Below are 22,147 nucleotides of genomic sequence, written 5' to 3' on the forward strand. Positions count from 1 at the left end.
CAAACACACCACGTCTCGCTCTTTAAAGATAACACATTCGCTATAAATGGCAGACACTGTTCAGACTATTACTCATACGGTCAGTCATTGTTTTGGCAAGTTCAAATGAAAATTAACAGTCTATTTTACTCTGCTGCTCTCCAAACTGCAGGAATGCTTTTTCCCTCATTTTAAACACACAAAGCTGTCAGCTTCGGTGATGATGATGAAGTCAAGGTGAGCGATTACATGCTATTTTAATCACACAAATTACGGGAGATTCGTGGAGATCAGCAAGTTCCTGGGAGAGCTGTTATTAGCGGAGGGGGAAGATTATTATGCAGAAGGAGTGTAATTATTATAGCCGTCTGAAAGGATACAGGCCAGCACATCGTAGTTTAAAGAGGTGAGGTATTTGAGAGAGTCCACCACTGGAGTTATCAGGTTGTCATACCACTGGATCTGAGACAGAATCTGAAAGAAAAGAGAGCAACATTACATTCATTACCCTAACAATGGAGGTCTTCACAGTAGTGATTCACTCCTCAATTAAAATTACTTTTTTTTTTTTTTTTTTTTTGCTGTTGTTTTGTTTTTAAACCTGCATTTTTATTTTTATTCTCCGTAGGTCCACTTATGTTATTTATGTGTTTATGTTTTGTGACAAAGAGTGTCAAATTGTTACCTACCATTTTACACTCTTAAAATTAAACAGGCTGGTGTGAAATATAGCTTTAATTCCCTCACATCGATAAACTGTCTTTAGTCAAAGCTCCATTATATTAATTATTTCAATCCGAAGTGTCACTCAAAATTCTGCTAAAAATAAATTATCTTTAAATGACATCATTTAACTTTTATAATGTATCATTTTCAAATGAAACATAAAACAACGTATAGCAGGACATAATTTCATTCATTTGCAATTGACTGGTTTTTACAACTATGTGTCTATCAGATTTGGCTTTTTTGTTTTTAGGTGCTTTTTGCTACTGTAAAAGTCTCCTCCTCTTGCCAGAGTATTACTTTTGGGTTGCGAGTGTGTTTCTTGGGTGCTTGGTAGGTCCTCAAATATAAGCAACAGTAATAGAGATCAACCGATAATTAGTTTTACAGATATTCTTTTAATATTTAAGCATTTTACCTTCAGATACTGATTTGGTAATATCAAATCCACAAATAAAAGATAAAAAAACCCTGTTGTGTATTCACAGATGTAATATATTCAATAAAAATCAGTAATTGTTCTGAATAGCACCTATCAGGCATAAACATTTATAAAAGTAATTGGTATCAGTAGTACTTTTTTTTTTTTTAAAAAGGGTTAGTTTACCCAAAAATACAGCAAAGTCACGTGATTTCAGCAGTTTGACACACGATCTGAACCACTGATTCGAAACAAAAGATTCAAAGCAGTGTTTTAAAATCGGCCATGACGAGATATTATTGAAAAGTTATTTTGTTTGTTTTTTTTTGGTGCACAAAAAGTATTATCGTCTTTATAAATTTTAAGGTAGAACCACTCTACTGTACTGAACTGTTTTAAATATGTTTTTAATAGCTTTCTGGGCATCGAAAGTGTTAATTAACTTGCTGGCAATAGAGGCCTCACTGAGCCATCGGATTTCATCAAAAATATCTTAATTTGTGTTCCGAAGATGAACGAAGGTCTTACGGGTGTAGAACGACATGAGGGTAATAAATGACATTTTCATTTTTAGATGAACTAACCCTTTAATAATCGTCAATGTCTAAACAGTAAGTGATGCCTGTCTTTGCACACACCACTAATTATGTTTCCTAAGCATGTGGTATAATACATTGTACAATTAGACCAGGGACATTTATTCATTTAATTTTTTCTAATTTCATGTTCAACTGTGGCAAGTGTTTGTAAGTTCAGTGGCAGCAGCATCAGTCAGTGGTCTCTCTTTCTCGGCATTCATAAATTGAGGAAAGGCATAAGAAAAGCACAGTCCTCTGCCAGTGATTGAATAACAGCCTTCGTCAGAGCTGATCTTTTATTTCACCACTGAATCTTCAGAATTTTTTTTTCAGAAATGCTAATGAACTCAAAGGCTTGCCAACGTCAGCCACTTCCAAATCTTTTCTTCTCAGTATACGAGAGCAAAACTCGTTGAGTCTCTCATCGCTGAAGACGTGCACAGCATGAACAGCAGAACAAGACTTCTTTAGAACTAACCCAGCAAGAAAGGAGAATCATGATGAAAACTTTCTGGCACATATGAAGATCTGTCAGCCGTGGTCGGCCCAGTCATAAATTTCTTACATTAGATGGAGATGCATGTGATTACCGTTAGCCTGCTGACTAATACAGCCTAAATTTAGCCTTGTGTTCATTCTTTCATTCTGATGTTGGGCATTAGGCCACTGGTCTGAGCTCATATACATGCTTTTTAATCTGAGGAGCAATGAAAATTGATGGCATACTGCAGATTATAAAGGAGCCCCGTAAAAGCATGTCATTAGTCTAGCGCACCATTATGGCCGTCACAAGCAATAAAATACTCACATAATCAAAGAGAATGGTGGGGTTACTGTGGCTTAACTTTCCGATCTGCCTTCCTGAGGGCTTCACATTTTCTTTAGTCAGTCGCCTGGGGAAGAAATTCATAGAGAAGGGAAAAATGAGAAAGAGTGGCACTTAAACACCAAACAGACAATTAATAATTTATACGCTCACCGTTGACTAAAGACAGACCTATAAATTGGTTATACTAACTAATAATTATGTCCACTTGTCCATTTAGCCCTCTGGAGTCTGAGGCTGATTTGGGGCCTGGAGAAGTTTTGACATGCCCTGACATTTGTGCTTTTTTCAGTTGTTCATAAACATATTAATGGAAAAAGTGTCATTACACTGTATTCAGCACAAACTAGGCTACAATAATATGTGAGGAACATGTATGTACATGTTTGTGTTTTTGAAGGAATAACATTTATGCGTGGTTATTGAAAAAACTAAAAACTTAAGTCACTGAAATAAGGCCCAAAAAAGTATAGTAAATCTGTGTTTACAATACTTTTGGGTATTGGAGGTTGTAAACTAGAGTTTTTGCTTCAAAATTATGTAAAATTTATGCTGCCTACTCCTTCATATAAAACAATATATTGATTTAGTTTTTGTAAGACACATTTTGCCAAGAAACACAGTATGCGTGGAGGCGTGAATCACCACTGAATAATGGGCCATTCTCACCTGAGAAGACAAAAGAATTGGATAGTAATGAGCTGAAATGACTTGCATATTAATGAGGCATTTCAGTCAGGTAGGCTGTGAAAAAAACCTTCTGTGATGTCTCAAGCTCATCATGATATATGAAACATACAGAAAAATATTATTACAATATAAAGTAATGGTTTTATATTATACTTTAAAATATAATGTATTTTTGTGATGCAAAGATTCTGAATATAGGCTTTTAGTTTAAAAGCATGCACATTTGGAGAAATATTGGATTCTCATATGCTTATGTCAATTTTCTATACAGAGGAGTTATATTTATTTAATATTCATTGTCATTACTATGAGCGCTGGTGTTTTCAATTCATCCTTGAAGTCGGAGGGCGCTCTGTGCATTTTTAGTCCACAAATTCATCTAAAAGAAGAAGAGGCTATTCCATGAATGGAGTTTGCAATTCATACTGCAGCCGGAGGGCGCTAAAGAAACAAAAACTCATCTAAAATTCATCTATAGAAGAAAAGAAAACAGGAACTAACTGCATGTCTTCTAGAGATCGCTAACCATGACTTTTACATCCAGATAAACACTTTTCAAGACAATAAATACACGATTGAGACGATGAATGCATGTATTGCCTCTGAATTTGCGTCTGAATAGCGCTGGCTCCGTGGGCGTGGCCGCATTAGCAGATAATGAGCTGAATCACGGACTTCTGACGTGTCTCTTTTCATACAGATTACATAAACACAGAAGGTTTGTTTTCGATTTGATTTACATGATTTAAAACCTGACATCTTAAAGTTTTTTTAGACATAAGTTTAATTTTTCTGTGATTAGTATTCACTAAGTTACAGTTCATTTTCTGAGAACTATCAGATTGGACTTTGTTCAGAGGGAGAGGAGAAATCACGCATCATGTTAGTTTTCTTTATTTTACAAAAAGCACAACATTTTGTTTTTACTCTGAGTGTATACAAATAAAAGAAGATATTCTATAGTTTCAATTGATATATTACTTATGTCTCTATGACAAAAAAATGACGGAGTATTTTAAGTCTGTTTTGCTGCAATGTGAAAAAAACCCTGCAAAACGCGCCGGCGCGTTTTCAGACCTCAGAGTGTTAAAAGGGTCATGACAAGAAGTCAAATTTGCCGTTATCTTTTGACATATAAGAGGTCTTTGTACCATTAAAACATCCTGCAAGTTTCCGAGCTTAAAAGTGCCCTTGATTCAAAAATTGAATTTACCTTGGCATAGTTAAATAACAAGAGTGCAGTACATGGAAAAGACATACAGTGAGTCTCAAACTCCATTGTTTCCTCCTCCTTATATAAATCTCATTTGTTTAAAAGACGTCCGAAGAACAGGCGAATCTCAACATAATACCAACTGTTACGTAACAGTCGGGGTGTACGCCCCCAATATTTGCATATGCCAGCCCATGTTCCCATCATTATGAAAGGCATTAGACAAGGGCAGCCAGTATAAATGTCTGGATGTGCACAGCTGAATCATCAGACTAGGTAAGCAAGCAATAACAACAGCGAAAAATGGTAACATGATATTTTTAGTGATATTTGTAAATTGTCTTTATAAATGTTTCGTTAGCATGTTGCTAATGTACTGTTAAATGTGGTTAAAGTTACCATCGTTTATTACTGTATTCACGGAGACAAGAGTCGTCGCTATTTTCATTTTTAAACACTTGCAGGCTGTATAATTCATAAACATAACTTCATTCTTTATAAATCTCTCCAACAGTGTAGCATTAGCCTTTAGCCACGGAGCACTATCAAACTCATTCATAACCAAATGTAAACATTCAAATAAACACTGTACTTACGTGATTAGACATGCTGCATGACGAACACTTTGTAAAGATCCATTTTGAGGGTTATATTAACTGTATATATATTTTTTATGTTGTTTAAGGCAAGCACGAGCTCCGTGGGCAGAGAGCACGAGCAATTAAAGGGCCAGCAGTCCTGAATCGGCTCATTTATAATGATGCCCCAAAATAGGCAGTTAAAAAAATGAATAAAAAAAAATCTATGGGGTATTTTGAGCTGAAACTTCACAGACACATTCAGGGGACACCTTAGACTTATATTACATCTTTTAAAAAAAAGTTCTAGGGCACCTTTAAAACATCCTCCTCATTATAAACAAAGCATTTAATCAAGCTCCAAAACAGCTCGTTTTGATATTGCAGGATCTGTGACGCAACACTGGCAATACATTTGTATATGACTGCCTCTACAGCAAGACATCAACAAACAGTTATACATCACACCATAGGCCCCGCCCACTGGCATTTAGTCGCTTAACGGCTGACACTTGCCTACACCGGGTGTGAGAATTGTGTCAAAGCGAATAGAACTATTATAAATCAGTAATGCTGTATTGAATACAGTATACAGATGCACGTTCAGTTTCTGACACACTCCACACAATTGAGTCTTTCGACAACAAGACAAATGAAAAATTAAAAGATTGTTTATTTTAATGGCATCCCAAATTGTGTCTGAGGATTATATGTTTGGTTGGGGCATTTTGTTTTGTAAATTAAGCACAATGTAATGGAAAGATCGCAAAGAAACTTTTTTGAAAGATGAAGCAACCAATTCTACTGGATTTGACAGCAAACAAAATCCAGCAATTATAATCACACAAAGCTCAACACTGCTGATATCTTGTACAGTTTTCGTCTTGGTGTGAACAGGCTTTTAGACAGGGAAAAACCCATTGTTCGACCACTAGTTAACATGGCTGCCCCAGTGTTGTGATTCTTGCATTAATTACATTTTTCACATCACGACAAGTGACAGACTGGTGTCTCAGTTATCGGTGAGAGTGGACGGCTGTCCGCGTCCCGTCTCGTTCATGTTTCATGAGTCTTCACGCCTCTGTGCTGATTTCTTATCACACATGCCAGTAGGTGCATGATGGACTGTCACATAACGCGCAGTGCCTCTTGGGCTGTTCTTTATAACGCTGTTAATTGTGAGCGCGGGGGGCCGTGTTTTCCTGCAGACCTGCTTTGTCTGAAGTGTGGCACAAAAGGGCCAATTAAAAAGTCAATTAATAAAGTAGCTGGGGGAAAACACACACACACACACACACACACACACACACACACACACACACACACACACACACACACACACACACACACACACACACACACACACACACACACACTGGAGGAGGGCACAGAGCCAGCACTGGCATTGTGGAGTTTCCATTTGAGCTGGTGAGCAGACAAAAGCTGCTGACTGCTCAGCTATGACGGTGTCATTGGTCTTAATAAGGAAGCCCTGCGTGCGTGTGTGTTCCTGAGCATTCCCCACGTCACATCAGGTGGCCTAATTGGTTTGCTTAACCTTCAGAGCACAATGAACAAGCTCTAATGACATCTTCTGATACCCAGCAGTCTAATAAAGCTCACATGAAGCACAGGACATCAGCTGCCTCACTAGTATGAATTTAACATGTTTCTTAGGGCCCCGATATACTTCAAGTGAATCGAAGAACGAAATGACATGTAACAGGCAGGTGTGGCTCTGAGACTCTGCCTTCTTTGACATGGAAATCTTCTCCAATTCATTTTTTCTGTTCAGTCTATCAAGGTCAGATAGTAGAAACTCAAGTTGTATTTTTAATCACGTTTTTCATGGTTAATACTGTAAAGGTGATTGCTTTAAATCAATCTACTGTGAAATATGCTCTCTCTCTATACATATATGCAGGGTGCGATCTGTGAAAAAAACAGAGGGGGGGGGAGGGTTTGAATTTTTGTTTTTTTCATACACGTTTACCTCAGATTTCATTAGATAGAATACAAGCTGGGCCATACGCAGTGTTTAATTACCGAGGTCAGAAAACGTAGTTTGCTAGGGGGGTTCGGGGACATGCTCCACCGAAAAAATATAGATTTCCTTAGTGTACATATGTGCATTTTTAAGACGTTTTAAGGCCAACAAATTGGATAATAATAGCTTTAAAACCATGTCAACAAATACATACATGCACAGTTTTGAGGCAGCTTTAATCGCATGCTTGGTAATTTCATGACTTAACTTACAACAGAACAACGACGGTCATTGCTCGAAGTTTCTTTTGTGCTTTATTTAAGCAATAATAAAGTAATTATGCAGTGTGCGCCGGCACATTTGCGCGTGTAATTCTTGAGTGCGTGCCGTGAGCACAGTATAACGGCTGATTGGACAGTCATGTTAGTTTTACCGACGTACCGACATAGCCTGACAACATCTCATCTGACCGCAGTTCACTGTTGTTCAACTGAAGCTCCCTCGTCGTCACCTAACACCTTTTCCGTGCTCCTTTGACTTGTGCGTGGTGCTGAGGCGAAGTCGGAATGCGTGTCTGAAAAGTTTCCCATTTGTTGTGGACGTAAAGAGACAGTTCTATATAAATGCAGTGTTTTAATCAGCAAGGTTTTAAAAAAATATATATATATATTTTTGGTATTTTATATGCTCTGTTGGAGGTTTGTGGAGTGGCATAACTTAATTTAGCACATATTACATATTCATCTAAACAACGCTTTAAGCAGTGTGGATGGCTAGATGTTCACTAACAGTATATCTCTGGTTATGTATTTCAAACTTCTTTTTGTTCATAGTTTGTATACTGAGTATATCAGGCTTTTGGCACCCCAAACAAAGTCAAGAAAGAGATGTTAAAAACAGTGGTGGGGAAGAAAGAGTGGGAGAAGATTTTCTGATTCTCTCTTCCATGATTCTGAAAACTTCAGAATTTACAATTCAGCTTAAGGCTCGATATACTTCAAGCTAAAATCAAAGAACCTTTATTCTGTAAAAGAGCTCCAGCTGGTAAAAAAGTGAACTACCTTTGAACTACCATTGGTCTGTGGTGATTACATAACAGGTAGGCATGGCTCTGAGGCTCCATCTTCTGACATGGAAATCTTCTGCAGTTAATTTCTTCTGTTCAGCTCGTCAAGGTCAGACACAAGTAAATACATGAATACACTGCAGAGGTTGTCTGGCTATCACCAGACCAAGCTCAATTTAAAATTGACCACTGGTCTGGGGAGTTTGCTATGTATTTCCTACATTATTCACGCAATTGGATAGTCCTTCAACCAATCAGATCAACGATCCGGGTGACGTACTTTGCAGAGCGACGCGAAAACTCCAGACAGGCTTAGTTTGTATTGGTTTGTAGCATTGATCAGCGGTTTGAAGAAGCAGCAATGGCATTGAGAGATTTTTGCAGGTTGTGCAAAAAAAAAACATTAAAGTGAGTGGTATTTACACCCACTCAAGCGATTTGTTTACTAAACTAAAGAAGTCATTCAGCATCGTTGAGAAGTTAAAAGGAATTGGATTGGCGGTCGTGCGAGAGACGTCATCGTGTTATACCCGCCCAGAGCCATAGAAAGAGCTCTGTACCCACCAATAGTGAGCAAGGTGGATAAGCCAGTCTGTGATTGGTTCCCACAAAAGTGTAACAGATGCAGCAGAAATGAATGTACGGGTTTCCAGACCGAGTTGCCGGGCGAAATCAAATCGCCAGCAGATCAGGCTGGGTTTACCCAGTCTACTGCAGAGGTGCTTTATAGTAGAAATTGAAGTTGTAATTCTAATCGAAATCGACACCAACACTGTCATGTTTGATACTGTAAAGCTGCTTGCGTTAAAGCAATCTATTGAATAAAGTGCTATATAAACTAATGTAACTAATCTTACATAATGTTTGGAAAGGCTGAAGTGAATTACAAGGACAATCATGGTTTTCATTGTGTAGTATATGGGTGGTGAGAAACCCAGGTTTTTGCTTGATGTTGCAGTGCTTATAATGTGCAGTTTTGCTGGCATTTCAGTGTTTTTTTTTTCTGCCAAATGCTCTACGAAGACATTATTTATGCCGTTTGGAATGCGGCATAGACGGCTGCTTTCAAATGCCTGTGTACTTTTTGTGATTGTTCTGAAAAGTGTTAGCGGCATGAGGCTATAGGGATTTTCAGGTAAGTAATTAGATTAATTTTGCATCATAAAAGCAATTTTAGTTGCAAGTGCATTAAACTAAAGTGAGTCATGTCTTAAGGGGTTAAACTGAGAGAACATCTGAAATGTCAAAACAGATCTGTGCAGTAGCGTGAACGCAGCTATTAAGAAGCGGCCTATGATGTCATCAGTAAAAATAAAACAACAATAATGCTGAGAAAGAGAGAAAACCTATCAATGCACTTGTCAGGAAACTTTCAAGATACTTAAATCACTTTCAGATACTGAAGGCAGACTATGTTTCTTTATTCATATCAACAATTTGCTTGTGTCTTTTGAAAACATTTTTAGAAAATTACTTGATTAACTGAAAGCAAATAGAGTATTTGAGCTTTTTCTGAGCGATTTTTCAGGTTTTTTTTCGATTTATTCGAATTTAATTTTATTATTAGACATGTTGACAATACAGCAATGGTAACAGTTAAGAGAAGAAAATGATCCGACCACAAGATGGTGCTCTGGTGTGATGCTCTATGAACATAGAACACATTGCTAGTCTTAAAGGGATAGTTCACCCAAAAATGAAAATTATCCCATGACTTACCATCAAGCCATCCTAAGTGTATAGGACCATCTTCTTTCAGATGAACACAATTGGAAATAATATTTAAAAATATCCTTAGTCCTCCAAGTTTTTTAATGGAAAATTTTAAAACAAAACAAAATGCACCCATCCGTAAAAAAAAAAAGAAGAAGAAGAATCCATACAACTCCAGAGGGTTAATAAAGGCCTTTTGAAGCAAAGGGATGCGTTTTTGTAAGAAATATCCATTTTTAAAACTATAAATTCAAAAAGATAGCTTTCAGTGGAACACCGTACGCATACTGTGCACGCCGATTTGGTTGGAAGAGTAACCTTTGACCTGACGCTTTGATGCAATGATGAACACAGAGGAGCAGAGGAGAGAGCAAAACAAAACACCGGTCACAAATTAGATGTCTAAAATGAGAAATTTTAAAGAGAAATGCATACATCGCGTCACGGGTTATTCATTTGGCGCAAGTCAACTTGCACATTCTGTGTATGATCGCTTTAAATATGGATATTTTCTTACAAAAATGCATCCCTTCTTTAACCCTTGGAGTCGTACGATTCATTTTTTTTTTTTTTTCCTTATGGATGCATGTTTTTGTTTTAAAATTTGGGTTCCCATTCACAACCATAAACCTTGGAGGACTAAGGATATTTTTAAATATATCTCCGATTGTGCTCGTCTGAAAGAAGATAGTCATATACACCTAGGATGGCTTGACGGTGAGTAATTCATGGGATACTTTTCATTTTTCGGTGAACTATACTTTTAAGCGGCTGTTCACTCAGAAATGCGCAATTGCGCAAAAAAAAAAAAAAAAAAAAAAAAAAGACACGGGCAGTGGAATGGGAAAAAAAAAGCTAAGTTATTAAACGTGAGGTGAACTTTAACTTGACCACCGGGTTTTTAGAATGCCGTTTCATTGGGTGAGACACTGCAAATGTAGCTGAAATCACTTCGTTTATTCATCACATTGAAAATGGAAGGCCAATTCAAGCACATTGAATTGTGGGACACATTATTGCACAGTGTGCTCTAGTTGAGTATTTTTCTGGCTACTGTCCAGTATACATTCTGAAGTATGTTATGTCGAACAGACCCTGTGTGTCTCTGAACACAGTATGAACGCAGCAGAACGCACTGAGCTCTCAGATGAAAGCCTAATGCAGATTTTGGAGAATGTGCACGTCTCTTCACCTCCTCCTGTCACCCTGCTGAATGAAGAGCTACTCCTCTGTATTTATGCCTCAGTGCTCACAGATCCTCCGCAGCAGCACTGCAGTCTAACACACCACCTACACCTCCTACAATAACACACAACTAATGTCTCGCAGCCCGACAGCAGACACACACAGTCATGTAAGGCCACTGAATGGAAAATGGTGCATGCAAAATTACTCCAATTTGGTCAGATTTTTATAAAAAAATAAATTTAAAAAATGCTTAAAAGCTAAATAAAGCATTTAAAGTCAACGTGAACCAGAAGTTGTGACTGACTACGTATTTTCTGAGTGAAACTGAATACTGAATGAGAAAAATAGCTCCTTACATGTTTGACACGTTTACACGATAATGAATATGCACAATATTGTTATCATGGGCACTTCAAAATACCGTAAATAATAATTTATTACCAAGTATTAAAATTCTTATAATGCATTTGAGAATACTTTATCCATCAACTGTATAAAATGCACAACACCACTGTATTCTGCGTCAAAGGTTCACACGCTCAGATGTAAACAAGCCCAATGTGCACGAGAAGCACATGGCGGAACGAGTGAAGGAGACGCGCTGAAAGTGCACGTTCACTCTCTGACAGAAGAGGGCGCTGATGAAACAGCAGAATGCAGTGGTTACCCCGGAAACCCCTCAAACAAAGCAACTGTGCTAGTGAAGTTTTTAAAATGCTTCAAACAGCCATTCATTTTTACTTTTTTTTTTTTTCTTCATTTTGTAATCTCGTTGTTCATCACAGCACCAAATACTTAATACTTAAAGACTTAATAGGCTATTTATTTTCAAACTTAAACATTTTTAAATTTTAATCTGGACTACAACATGCCCTAATGATTAGAAATGTTATGATTATTTGTTATTGTTCAGTAAAACTTTGAGACATACGGCTTCATTAGTTAACATGTTATTTCATTATTACCAAACTGACAATGAAAAATACTTATAAAGCATTAATTATTCTTAATGTTAATTTACTAAAATCAAAAGAACCTATTTAATGGACCTGAGATAAAACAAACAATGATCAGTTGTATTTCTTAACTAGCATTAACAAAAAAATAATACTTTCTGTAAAAAATGTAGCTATTGCTCAATCTTAGTTAATGCATTAAATAATGAGACCTTATTGTGAAGTGTTACCTGTTGTTCTTTATAGCCTAATTCTTTTGCACTTTAATTAAATTTAAACTGAAATTTTTACTTTATATATTTTGTGTATTGTATTATTGTATTTAAACATTCAGAGTTCTTTTTGTTATTACAAAAAGAATTCTTAAACCTGTTATACTATGACAACACTTTTTTTTGCAACTTATTTCAATATTGTGATAATAACCGTACACCGTGACTAAAGCTTCAGCAATTAATCGCAACATGAAAATCTAATACTGTCACATGCCTACTACTACACATCAACTTCTGCCTTGGCAATCCATAGATCATCACAGAATAAAAACCACTAACCAGAACAACTAAATGCTAACCATAAAAATAATTACAACAAAAAACAACCAGTACATGCAAAAAGTAAACAAATGTTCCCATTTAAAAAGCAGAATAAATTGGACAGGGGTATCACTTGTAAGGCATAAGCTTAGTCTGGTCATATTCATGAGTTTGATCCTTTCAACTGAACAAGCAAAAATGCAAAACTACTTGCACAAGCTACAAACAGCATCCAATGAAAGAGACTAAACGGTTGAGAGCGGCCCTGACACATGCGAGAGCTTGACTTGGCCCGTTTGACAGGCGACCTTGAGCTTCCCCCTCTTTCTCCCTGAACAATTTTGACATGTTTAGCCTCAGTTCATTCTCCACTCTCTCCCTCTCCATCCAATTATCTGCCAAAATATCATCATTTATTCAACACACTTGAAAAGAAAGCAAAGAATCTGATGCAGCAATTCTGCAAACCCTTTCAAAGAGCTCATCTATATGCACAGGGAACTGAACACACACACAGCAATAAAAACCTTGTTCAAGGAGAACTGCCGTTAAAGTTGTACCGCTCGGTGATGTAACATCATAAACCTACACAGTCTAAGGGCAATGGTTGCAGTCAGTAATGGGACTGCAGAGGTGAAAACACCAAAAAATAAACCGCCATTTAAAACATCTATTTGTAAAATTTAAGACAGACCTATCATGAGCTTGGAGTTTGTTAAATGATGGCATTTGTTCCAATGAAAAAAATATATATTTATATATATCTGAAGAAGTTAAAAACCACACTACCCATAATCCTGAGAGAACCACCTATAAGAGCGTTACCATAGAAACAGGAATGGCTGCAATCGTCTCAGCATTGAGGATCTAGAAGTTAGCTAGGTAACATTATCTGTTTGTTAGATGACTAGTAAGAGGACTTGTGTTTAAGAGGCCACTCAAAAATGAAAATTCTGTCATTATTCACTTCTTTACTGTGTCACTGGGCACCATATGTAAATGGATGCATATAGTGGAATGGAAAGATTAAAAACTAAAGGCCCGTTCACACCAAGAACAAAAACTATAAAGATAACTATAGTGATGACAGTATTAGCATTCACACCAACACACAATATAATTTTAACTTCTGCCGCTTTAAATGTTCGAGGTCTTTAAAGGAGGATGAATTTTGATTGGCTGTCAATGTTTTTATCATTCATCAGCCTTAAAAAAAAAAAAAAAAATGGTCTGATATGGATTCCAAAGCTATCGTTTAACTGTGCCGTTTTCGTTTTAGTTGTGGTATGTGGACTATTTTATATTTAGAATGATTATTAGAACTATATCTTTATTGTTATCACTATAGTTATCGTTCTAGGTGTGAACGGGCTTAAACTTGTTTTTTTACCACACCAAGTCATCGTAAAACTTGAAATACAGCCCAGGAGTTATTGACTTTTTATGCATTTTTTTTGGTTTGTTTTCTCTTTTGTTTGTTTTTGTTTGTTTACTCTTATCATTCAAAAGTTTGGGGTCAGTAAGATTAACATTTTTGTGAAATATTACAATTTAAAATAACTCTTCTATGTTAATGCTTCAAAATGTAATTTACTCCTGTCTTCAGTGTCACACGATTCTTCAGAAACCATTCAATGATGCCGATTTGCTGTTTGAGAAACATTTGTTATCAATATTGAAAACAGTTTTGCTGCTTCAAATTTTTATGAAAAGCGATATATTTTCCAGGATTCTTTGACAAACAAAGTTAAAAAAAAAAAAAAAAAACTGTATTTATATGAATGTATTAGCATTTATTTTCCTTTAAAACACTTAATGTCTTTACTAGGGCTGTCATGATACACAGGAGAATACATCAATGCGTTTCTAAATATGCGAACTAGTCATCCCAATTTCAAAATAAAAGCTCTGAGTTTGCATGTTTTGTTGTCCACATATTCTTGTTCAAGACATTATAGTGGCTGTAGCATTTCTATCATAATGAAAGTGGCAAAATATTAAATATTAAGTGGACATTTAAATTAAATGTAATTTAATAGAAAACAGAGTCATTGTCCAGCTTAAGTAAATTTGGTATTGATTCATTTCCATTGTAAAAAACATTAGTTATTCATTCATTTAGTTCATTTATCTATACAGCAGCAAAACTAGATGGTCATTGTTGAGTTTTATGACCATCTTCTCAATATAAGAAAATAAACTTTCCCTGGGCTTTTTACTCCACAAAAGGTCTCCTACTTATGCCACACTGGCATGTTCAGTAAAGTAAACTCAAGATAATAAAGAGTGAATTCAGAATTACATGTGATTTTCATCATAAAAGTTCTATAAAACTAGGAACACCTCTTCTCACTACAGGCCAGAGGACCTCAGTTTCAGGATTATATTGCAGAGCCTTTTTGAAGACCTAATTTAGATTGAGCTAGAAAGTAAACTTACTTCATGATGTATTTGGCTCGGTCTACCGTTTGAGCCTTGATTTTCACCAGGAGGGGATGATTGCCATACGTCTCATTCTTCCACTGCCCATAGAGGCGATACCTAATTTCACAAAACAGAGATTCTTGTGTAAGGCAACGCAAATTATTATATATATTTGGATTGCCTTACTCATCAAGGCATTCTAACTGCGTTTAGATGCGTGTATAAGGAGAGTATATGGGAATATCAAAGGAATAGTTAAAGGAATAGTGATGCAGCAGTAAAAACTGCCTCATCCTTCAGCTGGTATATGATCACACACAATAATATGTAACAACTCCCATGATAAAACAGCACATAATGTTGCACATCTACGATCACGTTTAACAGTTTCAAATAGATAAAGTAAGCTGAAGACATCCTTTGACTATATTTAGAATAAATACATTTTTCAGGTTTTTAAAAGCTTAAAAGGTTTTAAAGCCAATACAGTCTATCAGAAAAAGGAAAGACAGACGGATAGATCGATATGTTGCTTGGGTGTTTTAGCATGTTGCTAACATGTTTTAGATTGCTGCTAATGAGTTTCTAGAATGAATTAAGACATTAAGGCCTAAACACACCAAGCCGACAGTCGGCCGTCAGGCAGTTTTTGTTCGTCGACCGACTAAGTTTTCTCAGTATGCTCCACACCGTCGGCTGAAGATGGTCCTCATCAGATTTTTTTCAGCCAATTCGACATGTTGAATCGGCGTCGGAGCTCGTCGGTCAGTCGGGCCATCTGGTCATTCTGATTGGCTGTTCAGCTACTGCCACCTGCTGGTATGGAGAGGCATTGCTTCTTACGCAGGCACAGAACGGACATGCTACTTGGCTGTCGGGTGTCGAGTGTCGGTTTGGTGTGTGAGGGCAACTTTGAACCCAGACGCTGCCAACGTGAGCCAACCCCGCAGTCTGCTTTCGTTGCCACTAGTTTGCCGGCGTCGGCTTGGTGTGTTAAGGGCTTTAGAATGATTTAGCATGTTTTAATGTGCATCATCACACCGCTAGCATGTTTCTAGCATTTTCTTAGAGCAGGGTTGCCAACTTTTGTGATTGTCAAAACATTTGGTAACTAAAAAGAATTTCATAAAGTTTAATGACAACATGATACAATGTTTACATGGTACAATAAAATAGCCTACTGTTTTTATTAATGCTTGACAAATTTCACGATTTCAGTTTATAAGTTTGCGATACAATTCTGATCTTGGTTCAATATAGATTAATTTGAACAAATATCAGGTACAATAGCTACATGTTCATTTTTCTCAAGGAAAAACTCAACTAATACTGTAAACATTCAGGGATTACTAAAGGTTAAAATTAACAACTCAAATTAATTATAGTTATCTTAGACATGTAAATCTGCTTTGAGTGCACAAATACTCCTTTCACAATGCCGCCTAAACACCTTCTGTGATTGTCGAGCAGGTGGGGTCAGCAGCTTATATACAATGACCTTGCACGGTGTGGGGAAAATGTGATTGGTACAGACTGGTCCAATCAAGAGGTCTTCAGCTGTGCTTTCGAGTCGCTCTCGCAATTCTTGATGTCATATGCCAAACGGTCTGTGCAGCACATTGGCTTTTTTAAACTTGGTGTGAGATTTACCTGGGCAGTGTGAGACAGAGCCTGAAAGCATGTCTTGTGCCAAATGCTTTTTTATTTTTTGTTTTTGCTCATATATTTGCTTATATTATACATTGTCCAGAGCAGGCAGACCTACAAGTTAGGGGAACAGTGCTTTGTGATGAACTGACCATACCTGTGCTGGTAGGGGAAGAGTTTAAAGAAGCCCCAGATCTCTTCCGACATGCAGGCGTTGCACTCCATGAGTGAGAGAGATGGTAACAACACCTGATCAGCAATACTGAGAAAACAGCTCAGCAGAGAGTCCTGCCAAAGACACAGACAGATCCATCACTTCATATACCTCTATACAATCAGCTCTCACACAGGCTGGAGACCAGCATACGCTCTCAGTCACTGCTTTAATCAAGGGCCTGAAAAAGAGATCTCTACTATATCTTGCCCGTATTGAATATCTTGGAACTGTTTAAAATCTCTCAAGAAAACTCATTTGGCCATTGCATTGGCCAAATGCATCCAAATAAAATTAGCAGCTGTACAGTGTTAAAAATGATTAACATTATTTGTTTGGGAGAATATATCAAGGGCTTAATTTGGTTTAAATTGACATCAAAAAATGTCAAAATACACTATACAGTCAGCACTGATCTTCGAGAATTTAGCAAACAAAAAAAGCCATAAACCATTACTGTTTTTATACAACTTTAGATTCCCACTTAGGACTTTCCATGACTCACCGTTTTGTCCTTGATGTCTTGTCTGCTTTCACTTTGGTACTGAGAGAGAGAGACACAAATACACAGACAGACAGTGATCAATAGAGGCTAACCGACAATAAAGTGAGACTACACAACTCACACAGGTTACATTAAAGTGAGCCGAAGAGCTAATAACAGCCCTGATATAGAGCTCATCAACCTCGGGGACACACCATTACATTCTCTGACTCCCAAAAAATACAAGGACAATTATGTAATAATACTGGAGGAAGTCCATCTATCTGGCTATTAAACATAATGTACAGTAGTGAAAAGTGGTGAATCATTTCTACATTTATGTGAGCTAACACTCACACCCATTGTATAGCCAACGTACAGTTGAGATATTTGTATTTATGAGGTGTTGTAATGATTGCAATTGTTTTTTTGTTTTTTTGCATCAGCACTAAACATCCACCCATCCATCACACAAACCGCTTGTCCTATATTAGGGTCAGGGTAGTGTCAAAAATAGTTATTTTGATATGTATCGATACTGATTCCAATACTCCTTTCTGCAGTATCAATAAACCAATACCAGATGCGCTTTCTTGCTCTTCTCTCCTACAGAGAGTTGACAGGCACCTGCCTCCTTTCATTTAGTCCAGTGGTCTCAAACTGCCGGCCCGCGGGCCATTTACGGCCCGCCCTCCCCATCTACCCGGCCCGCAACTGATCTCAAAAATAAAACACAATCCGGCCCGCTAAATTATTATTATTATTATTATTATTCTCTAGTTGCTATCTGTCTGATATGCAAAGAAAAAGTCGCCGTTCTAAGGGGCATTCACATATCGCGTCACATAAGCGGCACATAAGCATTCTCCTTCTTTCCGAAACGCGTCCGATGCAACCATTAAACGTTACCGATGCTCAAACGGCATCTTGGACAAATGTGTCTCAGCTGTGTGAGCAGAAGCGCTGCCAGGTGTCTGGCAAGAAACAGAAGAGTGTGCAGATGTATTCAGGGATTGTATTTGTTCAGTACAGTGTTGTTCAGTGCAAAATTTTAATGTTATTTAAGCTAACATAATGTAAGGGAAAATACTTCCACTAAATGTTAAAGCTGCTATCCGCGATTTTTGGCCCTCTAGCGGTTAATAAACAGAACTGCACGTGTCTTGCGGAGGAACATTCTAGCCGGAGCTACTTTTCTCCATGTATGTCTATGGCGAGTCACGCAGTTACTGCGATACTCTGCGGCGAGTCCTACCAGTCCAGTCTGAAATAGTATATAAACACTTATTATAAGTGTACCATAATGATTCAGGGTAAGACAAAAACACGGTTTGGAAAATGGATTCATGTTGTATATTCTCATTATATAATTTTTGTAAATTTTTAACACAAAAAAGTTGCAGACTGCAGCTTTAAAAACTAATAATGTATGTAACAATGAGAGATTTTTATTTTTCGGCAAAATAAAGTTGATATATATAGCTCTAGTTTTTTGTTTATTTCTGACCCCTCCATGCCACAAGTGTTGCTGGTTTTGTTCCTAAATTACTAATTTTTTTATTCCATGCACCTTGTTGGATGTGAGAAGTTGCACCAGACTATTGCAATTAATAGTATTATATTAGTAGTATTATATTAGTATATTAGTAGTAGGGCCTATTATATTAGTAATAGTATTATATAATTATATTACACTCTGTAACAATGAGAGAGACACTGCTGTTTACATTTAGTATGGTAAATAAAATATTTATAGTATACGTATAAAAATATTTTAGTAGGCCTAATGAAATTTGAAGTAAATGAGAAATAATGCAAAGGAAAGTAAATTTTCTGAAATGCTGCGCTTTCTTGCGCTTGAATGTTAATATAGCCCTCCTATGAGGTGTCAATCACAGAAATGGCCCCCTGCCAATTTGAGTTTGAGACCCCTGATTTAGTCTCATTCACTCCGGTTAAATAGCGTTGGTGTGACTGGGTCTGAATTCCAGCGAGGGATTGCGCATAATTCTAGTCATTCCCGCAGACTGAGCTCACATCCGAAGCACACACACATAATAAAGCCGCCTCTAACATACAAATGCCAAAATTAGCTCTTTTTCATGGCTTATTAACAGTCAAATATACTCAAAAATAATGTTACAATGTCTATCTTATACATATCTATATAAATAGTTCCCTCTGATTGAGGGAAAAAAAAACCTTTTGAATCAATGCAAACCAAATTAATATTGAGAAATACTGAAGATATAATTGCAGCTATGTGTCATTCTTCACCTCTTTCATAAAACTCTTGCCAAGTCGCACAATCTTGGCAAACAGGATGGGGTCATGGGACAGGTGAGGGCCCAGGTAGCACAGCATGGTGAAGACATCCCTGGAGAGATCGTCAAAGCTTTCGGCCGGCCGCGGTGCCTGTTTGTTCCGCAGAGGCGTCATTAAACCGCCTTTGGCACCTTTAGGGACTCCGGCCCTAAAAATACAACACATTCAAAGAGCTCAACACACAGCTCAGCCATATACAACTGCTGTATAATTTTCACTTGTGCTTCTATCTCAGCTCTAGAGCCTGACAATACTGCTCAAAGCACGTCTCATGTGGACTATGTTCTGATCGCTGTAGGGTCTGTATGACCACGTACACACTGCAGGTAAATTCGGTGGTCAGCTCACCTTTTAGTGCTGAAATCCAATTTTTACACACAATTTAGTAATTTACGGGAGTGACAATGGCATTCAAGACACTCATTCGTTTTGCCTGATCTGGCTAGAAAAAAAAACAATTTTCCTACATTTATTTTGGTGGCTGCCAAAATTTATCTTCATCCCGCTACAGATTTATTTTCACTTTTAAATGTCATAATATCTGCTGTCTGCAGTACCGGTACCCGCTGATAGCCAGCTGCTTTAAAACTGTCCCTTAATTTTTATTTTCTTTTTTTTGGATTACGTTTTATGTTTTAAATTGTTTAAGTTCAATGCATTCATTTGATTACCACCATTTTTGATATTTTATATTAAATCATAAAACACAGAATCCAAGAAAATGAAAACTTAAATTATAATGTGTCGGGGAAAAAAAAAAAAAAAAAAAAAAAGTAAAAAAATCCATACTGCACTATTATTGTTCATTTTAATTCTTAATATAACAACTATTGAAGTTTTATGAGAACGGTTTATGAAATTTATTAGACATCCTTTTTGATTAAAATTTAAAACAACAAATTATAAAACGATAAATCTGGAATTTGGGAAAAAATAAAACTGATTTCATAATCGGAGTAATGGTTCTCTGTTAATTTAGAGCTAATCATAAACTCTGGATCTGTGATTCAGTGAGGCAGTCAGGACGATTCAGTGACTGAGTAGATGGCTGTAAACTAACACAGAACGCTGTTACAGGCCCAGGACAGAAGACGTGTCTGATAGCTATACCTGCGGTAGAGCGGCTCCACCATCAGGTGAAGCAGTTGGCACAGTGCAATGGCGATGGCCTTGTGGGAGGTGGCGTAGAAAGCTGGCATCTGATCCATGATGCTCTGAGCGTGCTGCCAGTCACCGATCCTCAGCAGCGCCTCCAGCAGCCCCAGCTTCTGGTTATCAGGAGGCTGACATGAGAGGAAAAACAGATTAGAGGAGTGGAGGACACACCTCCACATACGGCATCATTACATGCTCTTCTGTTCATTATCTCGTCTGGTGAGTCTGAGGGGATTCTTATCTTCAGAGACAGACGACACACAACATCTGTGTTGTTTCATACAGCTTACAAGTCATACAAATGCAAAGTCTAATTACCCACAACTACTACTGCAAAACCTGGATATTCATATATTCAGTTGGAATGGGATAAAATGTTTAAACTAGGCTGCCACTAACAATATTTTGATAATTTGTGAATTTTGCTTTTTTATTTATCTGATATTCCACATCATGCCCAACGCTCTGCATCATCTGCACAGTAAATGCACTCAGTCAAAGCACAAGAAAAAAATGAAACTATATTCACAACATAAACTTATAAAAATGCTTTGAATGTCTTATCCACTTGTCCTCCATTTTTTAAGTACTGCAAAAGGTTTTCTACGCAAATTGTTTAAATTTCTCTTTAACATTCTTGAAATCGAAAATGGTTGCAACTGTTTTATTCAAAGTTACATGTGTGAGAGAAAAGGAGATGCTCTGATACTATTTTTTATTTTTTTTAAACTACACTACATTAAATTCGCTTTATTATTTGTATTAATTATTCAGACCTGGTTTACCATCTTCATTTTATCAATATGAAATATGTGAACTTTTAAATGTCACTCAATAATAAAACATTATCATTTAGCAGGAATCAAGGGGTCATATCATGGAAAACAATATTCTTGCTCTGTTGAAATAAAATAACTTTTTTGTAATATTTAGAAATAACTTACAACTTTACCAAGAATTTACCAGAGGTTGATGATTAATATTTTTTTAATATATATATATATATAGTTCAATACCACAGCAAAAGCCAATATGCTATTGAACACAATCCTTTATTAATTAGCTAAATATTAACAAAGGCTACAGACCACTGTTTTGATTGACTGAGTATTTATTTTTCTTATCAACACCGTTTAAATTATTGATTTATTATTAATGCAATAATTGAGAGCATTAAGGGTTGTGCTGACAAACAATAGTATTGTGTATCGACGATAGAGATATCACCAATGGCTGATGCCTTCGGCAATATCAAGGCAATAATTGGCTAGTTTTCCCATTAATCTCAGACTAGTTATCTCAAATGAATATTAGGAACTACAATTAATTTGCCTTCCTTAAATTCGTATCATCACCACATAACACTTGCGACAACACGCGCATATTAAAATTGAGGACTCCTCATTAAAAATGTTTTTAAAAGACTACAAAACTGCATCCC

General features: G+C 36.8%; 1 protein-coding gene across 3 annotated transcripts in view; it reads right to left on the minus strand.

Annotated features, from left to right (window-relative positions):
* Positions 1-22,147, minus strand: part of thoc2 (THO complex 2) — a 108,945-nt gene that overhangs the window by 50,708 nt on the left and 36,090 nt on the right. For all 3 annotated transcript variants that reach the window (XM_048176218.1, XM_048176220.1, XM_048176217.1), the window contains exons 11-17: positions 20,662-20,834; positions 19,504-19,699; positions 17,248-17,286; positions 16,686-16,816; positions 14,897-14,998; positions 2,513-2,597; positions 360-453 (exon numbers count right to left, since the gene is read on the minus strand). In XM_048176218.1, the coding sequence (XP_048032175.1) occupies positions 360-453; positions 2,513-2,597; positions 14,897-14,998; positions 16,686-16,816; positions 17,248-17,286; positions 19,504-19,699; positions 20,662-20,834 (820 nt within the window). The remainder of the gene's footprint in view (positions 1-359; positions 454-2,512; positions 2,598-14,896; positions 14,999-16,685; positions 16,817-17,247; positions 17,287-19,503; positions 19,700-20,661; positions 20,835-22,147) is intronic.

This window comes from Megalobrama amblycephala, linkage group LG23 (genome assembly GCF_018812025.1).
Source record: "Megalobrama amblycephala isolate DHTTF-2021 linkage group LG23, ASM1881202v1, whole genome shotgun sequence".
Lineage (NCBI taxonomy): Eukaryota > Metazoa > Chordata > Actinopteri > Cypriniformes > Xenocyprididae > Megalobrama > Megalobrama amblycephala.